Source organism: Anabrus simplex, chromosome 1, assembly GCF_040414725.1.
Source record: "Anabrus simplex isolate iqAnaSimp1 chromosome 1, ASM4041472v1, whole genome shotgun sequence".
Classification (NCBI taxonomy): domain Eukaryota; kingdom Metazoa; phylum Arthropoda; class Insecta; order Orthoptera; family Tettigoniidae; genus Anabrus; species Anabrus simplex.
This window is the reverse complement of record NC_090265.1, coordinates 356,400,921-356,419,970: the sequence shown is the minus strand read 5'-3', so window position 1 is coordinate 356,419,970 and position 19,050 is coordinate 356,400,921. Positions and strand designations below refer to the sequence as shown.

The window sequence follows — 19,050 nt, the reverse complement described above, 5'->3', positions numbered from 1 at the left end:
CATATTCCTATACACGTAACCATAGGAAAATATTAACACGAGGAATACTGTTCTGTTCGACTGCATATCCAAAAGTGACTCGGAGGTGTGATCTGTATTTTAAGGAACATAATGGATGGGCGGAGCATTGTAACATACAAGGTACTGATTCTCAGGCGACGATATCTGTAGCCTCAGTGAATCAAATGGGTGAAAGGGCTGAATTTGATTGTATGGGCGACGAGTTCTTTAAAGCCCAGAAGGCAGAGAAAAGTGTGTTTGAGATTGTGAACATTAGCCCATACGTGAAAAAGATTTGTGGTGACTGGCTCCTAATGAGAGGGATAGCACTACCAGTTGTTTATGTGTTGGGACACTCCCAGGGTCGGGATGAGTCTACTGACGTTTGCTTTCAGAAAAATAATGTCTGGTGTGAGACGAGATTTGGCAGAAAACGTTTTGCATTGATATTGGACTTTGCAAACAAACAAAATTTTTGTGTGATTCATGATGGGAGGGTATTATTTCCTCGTTTTAATTCTATCATAGATAGGGTCTTTGATAAAGCGTTATACAGCCATAATTTTAAGGATGATAGGAATTTTAGTGGGGAGACCACTTATTCGAAACTCGGAGACCGCATTTGGCGTGGTCACCTAACTGGGAGGTTGCCGTGTTCGACTGGATTCATCGTGCCAATGTTTGAATTGTTGTTTGTTGTACTGCATCCATATCGCGAAGACAGTCACAAGGGTACAGTGTATAACGTTGTATTTTATTGATGACACAAGTTCTGCCATGTGGTCATATATTTTGTGTCCTGGATTCATATCTGAACCAGGGTGTTTTTCACGATGTTATGTGTGTCCTGTTGGCGATATTTCAAGTTGGATTAGAGGTGAATAGAGATATTTAATGTAGTTCCCACTCAGATCAGCACAGTGTTTGTGTAATACATTTCCAGTGTATGGGGAACAATCTAAACAATTTTTCTCGTGCACTCATGGTCATGGCAATGATACTTACTAGAACTGTACTCGGTCTTGTCTTTAGGCGAAAAAAATCACAAAAATAGTCTAAAAATAAATTAATTTCATCAGGCCAACGATTATTCCTATGCCGGAATGTCCTACGGATATGTTAACATTTTACATTATTTTGAGTTAGTGGTTAATTTTTCATTTCTTCCATCATCTCCAAGGGTCAATAAACATTTACTTTTGGCCGATATTAATTATCATTCGTTGTAGTTAGTGGCAATACTTCTCTTGCTCTTAAAGGTCCATAGATTTTTAATACCCTCCAGTGCTTGACCCAATACGACCCTGTGTAAAATGTCGGTGCACTTTAGGGGTGGGGTAGGTTTTCGGGTGAACTATAAATAATGCTGGAGCTCTATTTTATATTAAGATATAATTCATGATTTCGACCCCAATATTAAATGCATTACTCCAAAGTGTTCTTCTCTCAACTTCTGTATTTCTCCAATAACAAATTGATCAGTGGAAGTTCTCCACGTGCATGTTAGCCATTAGCTAAGTAACACTGCGCTTCTTATTTTCGAATATTTCTGACTGGTATTTCCTTTTAGTAGTAGATGCACGTGTGAAATATAAATATGCAGCAATAGTCGTCCTACTTTCAGTATATTAAATTTTTAATTGGCTTGTTCCACTCAACTATTAGTATAAAATTCTTCTAAATTTCAAAGTGATGGTAATTGGGCCCGCATATATAGTCACAGCTCATTTCACTGCAAGTTTCGAGGTTTACAAATACCTTGATTTTAGGAGCGAAATGGACCCAGTTTCTGAAGCAAGCAGCCTGTAGTTTCACATGACTGTTAATGCGGTGATCATAGCCTTGGGTACTTCAGGTTTACATGGAATCCGAACAAGAGGGACGCGACTTTTAACTCCAAAATCCTACGAGCATTGGCCTGGAATTGAACCACGGTAGTGGCAATGACTCTTGGCTATCACAATTCAGTTCTTTGCTAGCTGGATAAAGTGGAGTACAACATACTGCTATGTATTATTACTTGTCATTGAAGGTGAAATACGCATGTTTCGCGCAGTTATACTAAGCATGTAGCTTCAAGAAACGTTTGGTTTTTCATTCTTTTCAACTAATAGGCCCAGTGTTTTACACATGTTATAATTCCACCATGATCGTACGTTCCACCATCAATATTATTTCAACGTAAAGTGTTGTTTCGTAGACTTTCGTGGCAAGAGCTGGTGCTGTTAGTCTTTATAAAACCAGCATTACAAAAACGATACCTATCCAAGATGCGGTACAACAGCTTACATCACCATGGAAAACATGAACTTTTTCACCGTCGTCCAAAGATATGCATTCAAATTCTGGACTTTGCTGCTGGCCTCTGGGGGCAAGAAGGTACGAAAACATTTTTAGAACAATATGAAAGTTGTTTTGAATCCTTTCCGACTAAAACATTTAACAGTGGATTGACGGGGTTATTTTATCATTTTTCGCGGTCAATTTTCTCCCTAAATTATATTTAAAGCTTCCTTCATATTCATATCATATGGGTTCCTACTCATCGTCGTGGTAGAGTGGTGAGGTTCATATCGTCGTTGCCGGTACAAAACCTCCTATGTGATAATATTTTTGGAGATATACTGACCCGCAGCACATACATTATGAAGAGCGAGAATGCCTTGACAATATTCACACAATATTGCACCTTAGATAACAGAACCTTACCGGCCAAAATTCTAAGCTAACATATTTTACATAGGAGGTTTTGTCCCGGCAGCGACGATATTCCTATACACGTGACAATAGGAAAATGAACACAACGAAAATTGTTCCTTACAAAGGAAAAAATCCTTAAAAAGTCAAAAGAATTGCATTAACTCTCAAGGATGCCTCAAAGAGGCAGTAGAACGAAAAATCACTGTTATTTCATAAGAAGCGGATCATCTTCATCAGTGGTATTCACTTGCTAATGAATCTAATGATCACCCTCCAAATGCACCAGCGTTGCCGATTATTATTTCTTGGATAGCTAAATAGACCAATTTTCTAGAATCACAATCTCTAGTGAAATGCTGGCACGTCAAAGCTCCTTATTGTTATACAACCTGGTGGTCAGTTTTCTCCGATTTTCTCGTTCCTCTCTATGATCTATGGTTTATAAAACATGACTTCGTCATTGATTTTCAAAATCTATGGACCCCCGAGAACAATACCTTACCATATCAGCTGATCAGATGATACATCCTTCTAGTTGCTGAACTTAATTTGGCACCTCGAAGAAGGTATACAGTTTCTCCCCAGCCAAACGAGAATTATCACTTCTTTCAACTTACCGCATGAGAGTGTTATAATCATGTTGCTAGGCGCTCATCTTACTTTTTTGTTTGCTAGGGGCTATACTGTACGTCGCACCGGCACAGATAGGTCTTATGGCGACGATGGGATAGGAAAGGCCTAGGAGTTGGAAGAAAGCGGCCGTGGCCGTAATTAAGGTACATCCTCAGCATTTGCCTGGTGTGAAAATGGGAAACCACCGAAAAGCATCTTCAGGCCTGCCGACAGTGGGATTAGAACCCACTATCTCCCGGATGCAAGCTCACAGCCACGCGCCCCTAACCGCACGGCCAACTCACCCGATGCTCATCTTACTTACAAACACAATAATCTTAATTCGTGACATGATTACCAGCTGTGTTGTAACAGACTATTTGGTTACTACAGCATAATGGTTAGAAATATTCACTCGGCGTCAGAGATTATAAAATGTATCACAGTTGGTTTATTGTCTGCATACATGATGAACATTGTGTGCATTAATTTATAACAATTTGTTCGAGCATTTATTACACCGTCGTTGGTATTGAAATCTGTGGTGAATTATGGGAATGACGCAATATGTAATAAATTTCAGCCAATAGCAGTATCTCTTCAGTCGAGATGCATGAAAAATATCGGACGATTCGTAGCATTTTGCTATAGTAGGAAATCGCTGCTGCGCTAGCAAAATATCGTATCCCACAATGCTCCTTCTATGGATTATTCTCCTCAAACATGGTCACATCTCCGGGCGACAAATGGATATCGTCGTTGCCGGGACAAAACATCCTATGTGATAATATTTTTGGAGATATACTGACCCGCAGCACATAGATTATGAAGAGCGAGAATGCCTTGATATTAGTCACACAATATTGCACCTTAGATGACAGAATATTACCGGCCAAGGTTCTAAGCTAAAATATTTCACATAGGAGGTTTTGCCCCGGCAGCCACGATATGCAGTCCACCAGAAAGATTTTCATTCTGTTCATTTTCCTACGCTGATGTGTAAACGAAAGTGCACTTTAATGCATGATAATATAGGAGTGCGAAAATATACCATGGAAACATACATTCCTACAGTAAGATACAGTAAGAATCATTTTCCTTTACACATTGGCATAGGAAAATGAACACGTCGAAAACTGCATATCCATGTTATGTGGCCAGGAGGTGTGACCAGTATTAAGGATATGAAGAGCATTGTGGGATACGTGGTTTGACTCACTCAGCGACGAATTATGTTTCTAGGGTGGGATGTCCCTAGATTCGGTAATGAATATAGCTCTCTCTCCTACATGCTATTACACGTAATAATTGTAAGAATTACATTCATAAAATATGCACTTTATTCTGAGGGGAAATTATATGCATTTAATGGCACTTTTTCATGTTACTATTTAGAAATTCCTTGTGAAGAGTTTCTTATCCACTCAGATTGTGATGTCCATTCTTCAGTTGGAGTATACTCTAGATGTACCAAAGAAATAGTTGCCTAATAGTGCTTTGCCATAGATAATAACCACCACCCCTCTCTGCCATCTGGCAGAGTAAAATGGAACGTCAAAATTGACAAACAGGCAGCCCATATGACGTCACTTTAAAATGGTTGATGATTGTTTGAGGTCATGCGATTATTATTATTAGTAGTAGCAGTAGTAGTAATATTACCTGATATGTAATGGAAATGTTCAGAACAGTCAAGTTCTGATATAGCTCGTCAGACATAATCAGAGGGCAAGATTTTTACGTGTTATATTCGTATCCATGTTCAGAATTCCTGACCCAAAATGTGTTTGAAAGGATATGGATGTCCCATTTTGACACTTTGAGTAATACATGTTAAGAGTGCATAGTCCCATCAAGTAAATGACAACGGTGATTCGAGTGCACAGTCATGATTAATCTTAATTATATATCTGTTGGAAAAAATAACACTAAAGTACTCAGACATTAACTATGTCAAATTATTGTACAGCAAGTATGACTCGAGTTTTACGTTACTGATGATCATAGGTGTTCAACTTTATCTTTACATGTAATTCGTAACATAAGGATATGTATTATACAGATAACTAATTGCATTATATCCTTTATTATTGGACTACATCTTGGACCAGTGAGACATGAAATTTTATATAATTTCTTATTTATGAATTAAGCATCAACTGTGTGGGAATAAAATATGAACAGGATTCGTCGACCGTTACAGAACTCTGATATCATTCATATCAAATTTGTTACCATACATAAAACTACAGATGCAGAGGGAGAAGATTTTCTGAGGGTACGATCGTGTGGTCATTGCTGTCATAGGTTTAGAATGTCATTAAAGTGTGGTAACATTCGAGACAGTCGAGGAATTCTTGTAGATAAAATGCTGAACCTCGGCGTCCGCCCTGCATTCTTAGTAATTTAGGGGTCGTTGAAATCCTGCCTTACTAATACCTTGAGGTGATTTGTCCATTGAGATTGGATATGAGAGGTCTTAAACAAAACAGTTCATCCCTCCTTTGTCATTTACTTGAAAGTTAGCAGAAATCTATTTCGTTAGGATATACACACACTCATTTTACTGTAGGTGTGGAAATCAGGCCATGCAGTTCTTTATAAAATGCATTGTTTATTATTAAGCTGACGGAATCAGCATTTACCAATCTCTAAGCCTTCCTACTAACTAATTTCGTTTGTTCTGTAAGGAGAGTCACTCCACTACCATCTGCATTTAATTATGTTAGTGACGTGACAGCATTGTGTCCATCCATTACAAATCGTTAATTTGAAACGTGGCGGTAACGAAGTTGAGTTCAAGTCTGTCGCTTAAACAAATACTAGGTGAGACAAGAAGTCGCAAGTGCATGGTCAAGTGGATTAGTCACGGTTCGGTGACTAACTACCATTTCTTCAAATCTGGCAAGAACAAATGAAGTACTGAATGTAAGTGAATTAATTGGTTATTGAGCTGATGGAACTACTACACACCGAAAAATATTGTCATTCTGAAGGGCATTTTAACACACGCAAATGGCGTATCGTCGCTGTGCGAGCAAAACTTCGTATCCCACAATGCTCTTCCTATCCATTACTCTCCTTAAGAATGGTCACGCCTCCCAGCCACATATGAATATGCAGTCCATCAGAAAAGTTTTCGTTGTGTTCATTTTCCTATGTGGCAGTATAAATGAAAACGAACCTTACTGTACCAGACTGTACGAATGTATGTTTGCATGACATAAGCTATTTACCCACTCTTACAGTATATCGGGCGAGTTGGCCGTGAGGTTAGGGGCGCGCAGCTGCGAGCTCGCATCCGGGAGATAGTGGGTTCGAACCCCGCTGTCGGCAGCCCTGAAGATGGTTTTCCGTAAAATGAAATGTCGTATGGCTTTTAGTGCCGCGATATCCCAGGAGGGGTTCGGCTCGCCAGGTGCAGGTCTTTTTATTTGACTCCCGTAGGCGACCTGCGCGTCGTGATGAGGATGAAATAATGATGAAGACAACACATACACCCAGTCCCCGTGCCATTGGAATTAACCAATTAAGGTTAAAATCTCCGACCCGGCCGGGAATCGAACCCGAGACCCTCTGAATCGAAGGCCAGTACGCTGACCGTTCAGCCAACCAGTCGGACATGGTTTTCCGTGGTTTCCCATTTTCACTCCACGCAAATGCTGGGACTGTACCTTAATTAAGGCCACGGCCGCTTCCTTCCCATTCCTATGTCTTTCCTGCCCATCGTCGCCATAAGACCTATGTGTGTCAGTGCGACGTAAAGCAAATAGCAAAAAAAAAAAAGAAAAAAAAAGAAAAAAAAAACTGTTACTGTATAATGAATTTAAGGCTCGTTTTCTTACTACGTGGTGGTGGTGGTGGTGGTAGTGGTGGAAGAGAGAGTGATATTATTGTCTTAAAGGGAAGTACGACTTGGCACTATCACTTCCAGGGAGCTAGGGATAATTGTAGATAATCTAGATAGAGGTATCCATTTACGATTACGTCCGTACTCTCATCCTGACTGAAACTCCCTCCCACTGTCGGCTCCATCCACACTTAACTACTGCAGCTGTGAATGAAATTAATGCATACATTCATACTAATTAATTACATTGCAGACCATACTTGCAAATTACCGCCCGCTGTAGCACGTTTCTAAAGTGTCTTTAGGATTGCATATTGCGCCTGTTAAATTATCCTCGGCTCAAGACTGGAACGTACTGTGTGTGTGACGTATTGCCACATGCATTTCGCTAGTTGCTTTACGTAGCACCGATACAGATATGTCTTATGGCGACGATGGGACAGGAAAGGCCTAGGAATGGGAAGGAAGCGGCCGTGGCCTTAACGAAGGTACAGCCCCAGCATTTGCATTGTGTGAAAATGGAGAACAACGGAAAACCACCTTCAGGTCTGCCGACAGTGGGGTTCGAACCCACTATCTCCCGGATGCGAACTCACAGCTGCGCGCTTGTAACCACACGACCAACTCGCCCGGTCACATGCATCTCTGCATTGATTGTTATTGTACAGTGTCCATGAGTTATTTCAGTGGCAGTGGATGGATTAATGCTCAGTCTATAAAAGTGAAAAGGTGTAATAATTAATATTGTGTTAACACCTATATGGAATAGAACACTCTCCGTGTTTCTTAAACAGGTGAATTTGCTAAACTTACAGTTAAAGCTAATCCTGTATCACACTGTACTTGTAAAGCTTATGAGTAGAACTCAGATTTCCATGCTAATACTCTGACTGACAGAGCAAATGCAACACCAAGAAGGAGTGGTCAGAATTTTATGAAAATTGCAGGGTAGACTGACGTCACTGAGGTATGCTCATGATGTGAAATGCGCCGCTGTGCTGCGCACGTAGCGAACGATAAATGGGACACGGCGTTGGCGAATGGCCCACTTCGTATCGTGATTTCTCAGCCGACAGTCATTGTAGAACGTGTTGTCGTGTGCCACAGGACACGTGTATAGCTAAGAATGCCAGGCCGCCGTCAACGGAGGCATTTCCAGCAGACAGACGACTTTACGAGGGGTATGGTGATCGGGCTGAGAAGGGCAGGTTGGTCGCTTCGTCAAATCGCAGCCGATACCCGTAGGGATGTGTTCACGGTGCAGCGCCTGTGGCGAAGATGGTTGGCGCAGGGACATGTGGCACGTGCGAGGGGTCCAGGCGCAGCCCAAGTGACGTCAGCACGTGAGGATCGGCGCATCCGCCGCCAAGCGGTGGCAGCCCCGCACGCCACGTCAACCGCCATTCTTCAGCATGTGCAAGACACCCTGGCTGTTCCAATATCGACCAGAACAATTTCCCGTCGATTGGTTGAAGGAGGCCTGCACTCCCGGCGTCCGCTCAGAAGACTACCATTGACTCCACAGCATAGACGTGCACGCCTGGCATGGTGCCGGGCTAGAGCGACTTGGATGAGGGAATGGCGGAACGTCGTGTTCTCCGATGAGTCACGCTTCTGTTCTGTCAATGATAGTCACCGCAGACGAGTGTGGCGTCGGCGTGGAGAAAGGTCAAATCCGGCAGTAACTGTGGAGCGCCCTACCGCTAGACAACGCGGCATCATGGTTTGGGGCGCTATTGCGTATGATTCCACGTCACCTCTAGTGCGTATTCAAGGCACGTTAAATGCCCACCGCTACGTGCAGCATGTGCTGCGGCCGGTGGCACTCCCGTACCTTCAGGGGCTGCCCAATGCTCTGTTTCAGCAGGATAATGCCCGCCCACACACTGCTCGCATCTCCCAACAGGCTCTACGAGGTGTACAGATGCTCCGTGGCCAGCGTACTCTCCGGATCTCTCACCAATCGAACACGTGTGGGATCTCATTGGACGCCGTTTGCAAACTCTGCCCCAGCCTCGTACGGACGACCAACTGTGGCAAATGGTTGACAGAGAATGGAGAACCATCCCTCAGGACACCATCCGCACTCTTATTGACTCTGTACCTCGACGTGTTTCTGCGTGCATCGCCGCTCTCGGTGGTCCTACATCCTACTGAGTCGATGCCGTGCGCATTGTGTAACCTGCATATCGGTTTGAAATAAACATCAATTATTCGTCCGTGCCGTCTCTGTTTTTTCCCCAACTTTCATCCCTTTCGAACCACTCCTTCTTGGTGTTGCATTTGCTCTGTCAGTCAGTGTATATATTTTTAAATAAGGTGGTTACGTTTTTCAAACATTGGAAATATTTGTTTTATGGCTTAATGATTCAAACCCTTGCACGTTTGCATGTTTTGACCATTTTATAAAAAATTTCATTTATAATGCATAATTTGAAGATTTTGGATTTGAAAGCGAATATTTGGACGTTTAAGGTTGTATAATGTGACTTTTCTTCTGATTTTGGCGCATATATAATGTTAACTTGCATGATAGTGCCTTTCATGAATGTTGGTTTGCAGAATTTGGGAGCATTTTCCCACATTATGCAGTATGTCTCTTCCTGAGAGACGGAGAGATTGTATTCTTGGCATCCTATGTGTCAATCAAAGTGAATACATGCGGTAGGGGTCCTATAATCCAATTAACCAGGCATTTTCTTAACTTATTCTTGAATACACATTGACGTAACCCGGAAGGCCCCACGTCGATCTCTGTACTTCTTAGGAATAAGGTGTCCTAGTTACACATTGTTATAAATTGAACCGTAAACTGTGCATTACTCATTGACTTGTATAGCACTTCTGTGACGGGGCGTTACTGAGATAGAAACTTACAAACCTTGGTTTTGCAGTGAACCCTCTTTCGTTGTTATCCTGGAATTTCCTACCCGGAACTCTCACGTCATACATCTTTGTTATCGCAGCAGGCAATCATTACCAGTTATTGAGGGCATTCAAATATGTCTGCTATCATTACACGGAGAAGTAGCTGCGGCAGGTAGAAACAGGTTGAACGAAGTGATTCGTTGAAATCCTGATTTTTAATTCGTCAAGCTTATAAAGAACGTATTGTAGTGAAAATGCAAAGACGTACAATTTGATCTCACTTTGTCTCAAATGTATTTATTTAGTAATGCACCTGTCAGTTCTTGTGACGTAAAAAGATAATTTTCTGTACGTAAGAATGTGCTGACAGATAAACGGGTGAGATTAAATCAAGACAAATTGGAGAAATTAGTTGTTGTACAATGTTTCAAAATGAACTGAATTTTGACAGTGCATATTTTCCAGTTTATTGTGCATATTTTTCCATATGATAGCGCATATTTTGATATTTGTTAGTGCGTGGAAATTTGGGCTCTACTTATGAGAAATATCATATAGAATACCGTACAAGGAAACCTGAGATTTTTTTTTTAAATTTATACAGATACTCCGATAAATATTCGGTCACTCTGATTTTTGACACACTTTTTTGGTTACGTAGGCTGAGTGGACCTTGAACCAGCCCTCAAGTCCAGGTAAAAATTGCTGACCTGGCCGGGAATGGAGCCCGGGGCCTCCGGGTAAGAGGCAGGTGCGCTACCCCTACACCACGGGGCAGGAAAAAGTCGATTATCGGAACAATATTTTAAAATAGTACTCAACACAAATGAAGTTTCGAGTAAGTGTTTCAAGGGGGGCAATTGGTACCAAGAAAAGACTGAATTAAGTCAAACCGAACGAAGTACGAATTACAGATTAACAAAATCTAGGGCCTCCACCAAGAACCAAAAACAAGCAAAAAAGAGAAAGAGTTTAACAAATAAAAAAAGGACGGCGCCATGATAGAAACAGGTTACCAGAGAACGAATATAATGATTTTGGGCCGCACTTACCGTGGTCTTTGATGGCCTTAAACAATTAAGAAAATATACACCTTGTCATTTCAGATGAACCAGTCACGCCATTAACAACAGCTTCTGTTGATGAATTGTTGTCAAAAATGATAATTCAGGACTATCTGGATTAAACAGAATTCTTCACAAAATGCACCGTTGACGTGCGTCGTTCGACGGTTCAAATGAGCTGGCTTGAACTTTCTGAAGTGTTACCATGTCATCTGCGCTCAGATTTCTGATGAACTTAATAGTGTGATCGGCCACTCCTATTTCACTTAATTTTCTCTATATTTCGTGCCACTTAATGCGGTCAAAATGCTTATTCTATTCGAGGAAACACAAGGATGTAATACATTCTCAGCACTTCTTTATGCGTTGTCTAATCTCTAAAATCCACTCCTGTATTCCATTGTTTCTCAAAAATCCAGCTTGTTCTCGTTGTATTATGTAACAGAGAAACAATGAGCATCGGAAATTTGAAAGGGAGAATGAAATATTTGATTTTCACAATGCCCCATACGACGGTCTACCCACTTGAGCTATCACTAGCTACCAGCTACCAGTTTTGACCAGTTCTTACTGTACATTCTTCTAGAGACATCGTAAGCAGAGAACATTAGAAAGGTAACTGAATGGAGATGTTCTTAGCTGTTTCTTTTTCCCACATTCTCCGAATCATAATCAAAACCAGCAGATGAATAAATAATGTATCGATTATTAAATTACATTGCAATTAACTGCCTTTAATTACCAATTTTCCCTTGAAATTAAAGCGTCTGGTGGAAAAATGAGGTGGCTCCATTTATGTAAACTTGTGAGAAGGAACAAAATCCCAGGAAATTCAAATATTGACTAAACTGTTTTTTCCACAGTACATATTACGTAAATATAACTCTTATCTCAGTACATACTAATTTACCACAACCATTAACGTCAATGGTTAAAACGTAAAGAATATTGAATCCGCCTCAATTTTTGCATTGAATTGGGATAGAATCGAGAAATTATTCACTGAATACACTATTTCTACTGAACCTATAATTCTATAAGTCAAGGGTTCACTACTAATAGTATGGGAAGGAAACAGTACAGTACGTATTCAGCATAGTTAAGAGTCATATGCAGTAGACATATATACTCCAGCTGCCAAGCCGCACATGAAAATACCCTTCAATCGCACATCACTTCCCCAATAGAAGGTGGGTGTACTTTCCGTCTCCTGAAGAAATAATGCCACTGAAGAAAGGAGGTGACTATTCTGCGTTAAAACGTGGAACATTTGCAGCAGAAACGAGGTAACTCCAGGAGCGCATTCTTTTTTGTACAAAATCAAGCAGTGGGACAGCTCCCGCCGCTCTACAATGCACCTTATAATACTGTATGAGACCACAAACGTATGAATTTGACCAAAAGGTGGAGCCACCCTGTTCTTGCACTTCAATTATACAAATTCAGTTTCCAAAGTGTACCTTTCACTGCATAAACAATAATATATAAACGGAGCTTGTGCAAGTTAGATTAGTCATATGCTGAATATTCTGTAGATTATCAGTCTTAACAACGGCAGTATTAACATAGAAACCCAGGTACTAGGTTTTGTAAAACTTTTGTTTAAATTCCCCGTGTAGTATACTATTATGATGTTGTGTTTAGGAAAGGCCCCTTGTATTTGCGGTATAGTAACACCCACGCCATCCCCTGCCTATCGTAAGAAGCGATTGAAAGGTGCCCTAGGGGCTCTTAACTTTAGAGCATGGGTTAGCGTCCATGAGGCCCTTAGCTGAGGCCTGGCATTGCTTCCACCGACTTGTGCCAGGCTCCTCAATTTTATCTATCCTCTCCGACCTCTCTTGGTTAACTCTTCTTCATTTCAGACCCTGACGGATTATGTCACAAGGTCTAGGGAGAATATCGCTTTCATGCCCTTAGTGGCCCTCGTCTTTCTTTAGCCGATACCTACATTTCTAGAAGCGCTGGACGCCTTCCACTTATTAACTCTGATTAATGTTAACAGAGTATTGCTCCCCCAGTTGTTCATCATCCTAAAATGTAATTAAGACCACCACAGTTCCACAATCGCTCAGCAACGAACTGAAAAGTACAGAAAATCAAACTTCTAAGCGATATTAGCTCACGTAAAATCAAGGTAACATGAAATTTGTTTTGAATAATTCTATTGTGTATAATGTGGGGATGGAGATGTCGTTAAAGGTGATTTATTAGTTAAGTTGAATTTATTAAATTGCAAATCCTCGCAATTATCATGAGCAAACTCAACTTCGGATACCATCATGCTGAGCGCATGACCCTCCCTTATTTGCAGACCACCTCAGGGTGCAGCAGTCGGTTTGGAAAATAAAAAGGTCCTTAATTAGCTATATTTACCAAAGGGATAGAAGGGGGATTAAAATGTATTTCAATTGAAATAGAAAAATAATTTTATCTTTAATCATACTACCTGAAACTAATTTTTATGATCTACTAGTTACAGCAACTTTAAATGAATAATAGTAATAATAATAATAATAATAATAATAATAATAATAATAATAATAATAATAATAATAATAATAATAATAATAATCTTGTGACCTTAACTGCCATGAGCAGATATTTTGACTTAATGCCATTCGAGGGGCCTGCATGTCAATTTGGACGTTCCAGTTTACTATCCTTCATAACCTCTACAAAAATGTCCTCTGGCGATCTATGGATTTTTAATTAATTTTGCCGGATAAGCACAAAATACGTCATTAGAGATTCTTTTCACGCCGACATCATTAGATATAGAGCGCCGAAGATTGATGAGACGTTGAAACATTAAAGAAAGGAGAAATCCTTTCCGCTCTTTAAAAATCCTTACCACTGATCCACAGGGATACTTGCAGAGAATAAATTGTGGGTAGGTCATTCCAGTTCCTTTCTTCACACAATTGAGAGTGATTGTATTTAAGTGAGTGGCCCATATTGCTTTTGATGTTAATGCTTTGTGCACAAATTCACCTAACATAAATTACTTTCCAAAGAATTTCTGTTTCACTTTATAACAAAGTGACATATATATTTAATCCACGACAGTTGCAATAATTTACTTGACAACGGATCCTTCACGTTCCTTCGTCACCTCCGGGAGTAGCTTCATAAATCTCGATTCTTCAGGTGACTTCCTGCCACAGGATAGAGCCAACATGCTTGATTACTCGTGCATGTCTTACAGCTTCAAATAAATCAACGGGACGGGTGGGTTCTCCTTGCAGTACGAAGACCTAAAATTTTTTGTAACAACAAATAGTGATACGATGTTGAATAGTTTGAATTCAGTTTAAGAAATAATGACGTAATGTGATAACTATTACAAAGTACCTCGAGTGTCAGTTTTGACATTTTTCATTATAATTTTATCATACTATCATATCATGATACGTCTGCTCCAAAGAGCAGGGTGTACTGTTCTCTTGACGGACCATCCGGTACCCAAAATCAGCTTTAAACGAAAATGGTAACCGACCATCAAGGGAACCAAAACGGTGTTGACGAATTGTGTAAAGGAAGATGTACTGCATAAGTTGCTATGAAAGGAATGTCATCGCGAAGGGGGATTGGTTACGATAATAGGTATTCTCCTGTCCAAATCACTATGCAATCTCACTGAAACACCTGGTTATTTATTTTACAGTACCTTTTGCGGCAGATTATTTGTCAATATAGGGGAAAACTTTCTCGAATATACATGATTCTGAAGCTCATGACTCCAGTGAACTATCTGGTATAAGAATAGCAGAAAATTTAACCAATCAAAATTATCTATTTCGTGTTAACACTTCAATATTATCGAATCTACGTGCACTTGCTTGTATATAAATACATCAAAGCGGACTGAAACATCCGTATAGCTCGTCTGCTTTCTCCCAGTTCTTCCCAGCACAAACTTTGCAGAATTTTTGTAACGCTACTCTTTTGTCGGAAATTACCGTGAATAAATCGAGCTGTTTTACTTTGGATTTTTTTGCACTTCTTGCATCAATTAATATAGGGCTTCCATTGTTTTCAGTATTAGGTCTACGTAACTGTGTTGTTCTCGCGGAGTCGATACATTTGTAGACTGCGACCTAAAACGTTTGAAAGCAAAAATAAAACAGTATAGCCTATTTCCCAGCTGCAATTTTTTGTTCTCCATGTATGTTACCAATACCTCTGTGTTTCCTACACAAAGGTAATCAAGTTTAAAACACAAAGAAATGCAGTTATTCTCAAAGAGTCACCGATGACCACGGGCTTCTTATATTTAAATACTCGGCCAGTGTTTTTGAACAACCTTTTAAAGTTTACCGGTAGATTCATTTCAACTCTGTACTATGACAAGTTCAATAAGTAAGATAAACTTTTCTTCCGTAATCTACTTTCAAATATTACCGAAATGGAATTGAAATATATCCACTTTCCAAATTCTAAACACAAGTTACAAAATTGAATTTACTTTCTCGAGTACACTAGTTGAATTTGTTCTGCAGAAAAGCAGAGAGATCTTTATTTCTTTTCACGATACAATTTACACAGAGAGAGATTTATTTGAATGGGTCCCTAAAGTAAGTTATGAACACAAGAGTGAAATATTTAAAGTGTACCTGCAGGTATGGGCTGCTGGCGGACAAGAGGACCCGATGCGCTCGGAGACGCCGACCCTCACAGCATAATGTCACATCTGCAAAGGCCTCTGAGGCCAGCAAATTGCGCAAATGTGTTAACACTCCGGCTTGGTGCTTCTCCCAACGAACCTGCAGCTGTTTGTTCGACATCAGTGATCTGAAAATGGAAACGCAAATAAACAACTGTACAATGTTCTCATTGTAAGCAATTGAGCCCACAAAAGATATTTTATGAAGTAAAGCGAATTGCGACTTAGGAATTAATATCTTATACAGTAATAAAATACAAAATCATGTATTACTAATTTTCAATATAATGTTCAATTTCATATTGACTTCGCACCCAAGACATGACAATTATTTAAGCAAGCGCTCATCTCAATGTTCAACGTCCGTCAATATGGCAGGCGTACACTTCCTTATAGCTATCACTATTATCTATTTACAGATTAGGGGCTATCCGATGAATGTTCATTTTTACAGGTATTATTATACATAATATTTTTAAAACACTGATTACGACTGAAATATATTTTGGAGTTGATTGAGAAGCATTCCGATGACATCATTATGGCAAAACGTTTTCTGTAATTTAATAAAAGCTCAATCAATCAATCAATCAATCAATCAATCAATCAATCAATCAATCAATCAATCAATCAATCAATCAATCAATCAATCAATCAATCAATCAATCAATCAATCAATCAATCAATCAATCAATCAATCAATCAATCAATCAATCAATCAATCAATCAATCAATCAATCAATCAATCAATCAGACACCCGCATTTAGGGCTGCTGTCCAGGTAGCAGATTCCCTGTCTTTTGTTTTCTTAGACTTTTATTAAATGATTTCAAAGAACTTCGAAATTAACATTTCCCTAGATAAATTACTCCAGTAACTTACTGCTTGTCCTATAAACGAATGTTTGCACCAATTTGTCTTCTCGAATTCCAATTTTATTTTAATATTATGATCTCTGCTACTTTTAAAGCTCCAGTCAAGCTTATTCGCTTACTTTTATCATTCCATGCCATCTATCCGCTGACATCTCGGAATATACCACTTAGTCGAGCAGCTCGTCTGCTTTCTCCCAGTTCTTCCCAGCACAAACTTTGCAGTATTTTTGTAACGCTACTCTTCTGTCGGAAATTACCGTGAATAAATCGAGCTGTTTAATTAGGATTTTTTCCCAGTTCTTGCATCAAGTAATCCTGGTGAGAGTCCCATACACTTGAACCATACTCTATTTGAGGTCTTACCAGAGACTTACATGCCCTGTCCTTTACATCCTTACTACAGCCCCTAAATACCCTCATAATAATGTGCAGAGATCTGTACCGTTTATTTACAATCGCATATGTGTGATTACCCCAATGGAGATTTTTCCTTATATGAGCACCTAGGTACTTACAATGATCCCCATGAGGAACTTTCACCCCAACAACACAGTAATTAAAATTGAGGACTTTTCCAATTTGTGAAACTCACAAACTGACTTTTATTCCCATTTATCATCATACCATTGCCTACTGTCATCTCGCAACATGTCCGACTCGTTGGCTGAATGGCCACCGTACTGGCCTTCGGTTCAGTGGGTCCCGGGTTCGATTCCCGGCCGGGTCGGGGATTTTAACCTTACGACTTAGTCGAGCAGCTCGTCTCCTTTCTTCCAAGTCTTCCCAGCCCAAACTTTGCAACATTTCTGTAAAAATACTCTCTCTTTCGGAAATCACCCAGAACAAATCGAGCTGATTTTCTTTGGATATTCTTCCATTTCTCGAATCAAATAATCCGGGCGAGGGTTCCATACAATGGAACCAATCTCTAGTTGGGGTCTTACCAGGCACTTATATGCGCCCTCCGTTACATCCTTACTACAACCCCTAAATATCGGCATAATCATGAGCAGAGATCTGTACCCTTTGTTTACAATCCCACTTATTATGATCTTTCCTTATACTAACACCTAGGTATTTACAGCGATCTCTATAAGGAACTTTCGCCCCTTCAAAACGCAGTAATTAAAACTGAGAGTACTTTTTCTATTAGTGAGACTCGCGACCTCATTTTTAACCCCGTTTATCATCATACAGTTGCTTGCTGTTCATCTCGCAACATTGTCGAGGTCTTTTTGCAATTACTCACAATCTTGTAACTTATTTATTACTCTGTACAGAATTACATCATCCGCGAAAATCTTGCCGGGCAATTGATGTGTACGTCATGGAAATGTAAAGTAATTGTATTCGCAGTTCAGCTTAACACACTGATGTCACTGCAACGGTTACATGGTAAAATGACTAGAGTAGTTTAGAAATTGGAAACTGCTTGTACTCGTATTTGATATTACCACTAAGCGCTACTCAATGTGGAACTTGCAACAGATTACAACGTTTGCCATGCGGTGACCCTCTTCCAGACCATACTAGAACTCCTTCTTTTCAAGTTGCTTGAGCATATTCTTCGCATTTTTCATATCTAGACGGTTCAGATGCTGATTTCTAGATTTCTGATTTTAAAAATGGAAAAACCACGTTCCTGGGGTCCGTATTTCACTAATAACTGTATTTTTCGTAATTTACGATCACAAGATCTACGGAAATGTATATCTACAAGAGTGTTATGGCTTTATTTAACTGATCAGAGTGACCTCAAACACAGGACAAGTATACTCGACGTTGAAGTTCAATGAACCTGATTGTTTGACTCTTTTTATTATATGGTTGCGAATAGCATTTTAAACTTCAGTAGCTGTAATCAACGTCAGAATTCCCCAAAGAAAACTAAATATTACAGTGTATAAATCCGTTAACTATAGTCTAATCCGCGATCTTTATCCTCTATAGAGGTATGTTTCTCAACCACTTGTCCTTGACCGAGGTTAGGTTGTGTGATCAATTGTCATACCAACCCATTGTTCTTAAGCACGCTTCATCGAGCACTATTGATTAACGTACCTGATAAAAATGAACTGTACCTAATTTATGTTTTCTAAGGTCGGCAGACTGGTTACTTTATCTCCACTCATATTTCATCTTACCGTAAAATGTTTTTAAACTGTGAGCCGCTTACGACATGAGAACTAGTTTCATGTGGTAGTGGATGTTGCGTACAGTTCTAACGTAATTGAAGTGCCATATACTTATTCAAGGAAAATAAGACAAGGCACTCGTTCTTGATAAACGGTTAAATGCTGACAGAGCAAGAAGATACAGTTTCTGAGAAGATATTTTGTAGAGGAAAAAGTACATTTATGACAATATTTATTACACTATGTTCATAAAACAGTGGTAGAACTTTTTCCGGATAAC

At 39.8% G+C, this 19,050-nt stretch overlaps 1 protein-coding gene across 1 annotated transcript in view; it reads right to left on the bottom strand.

The window, feature by feature from the left end:
• Positions 1-15,881, bottom strand: part of LOC136866820 (uncharacterized) — a 107,952-nt gene extending 92,071 nt beyond the window's left edge. Inside the window, exon 1 of the mRNA XM_067143952.2 lies at positions 15,711-15,881. Within this exon, the coding sequence (XP_067000053.2) occupies positions 15,711-15,881 (171 nt within the window). The remainder of the gene's footprint in view (positions 1-15,710) is intronic.
• Between the last annotated feature and the right edge of the window lie 3,169 nt (positions 15,882-19,050).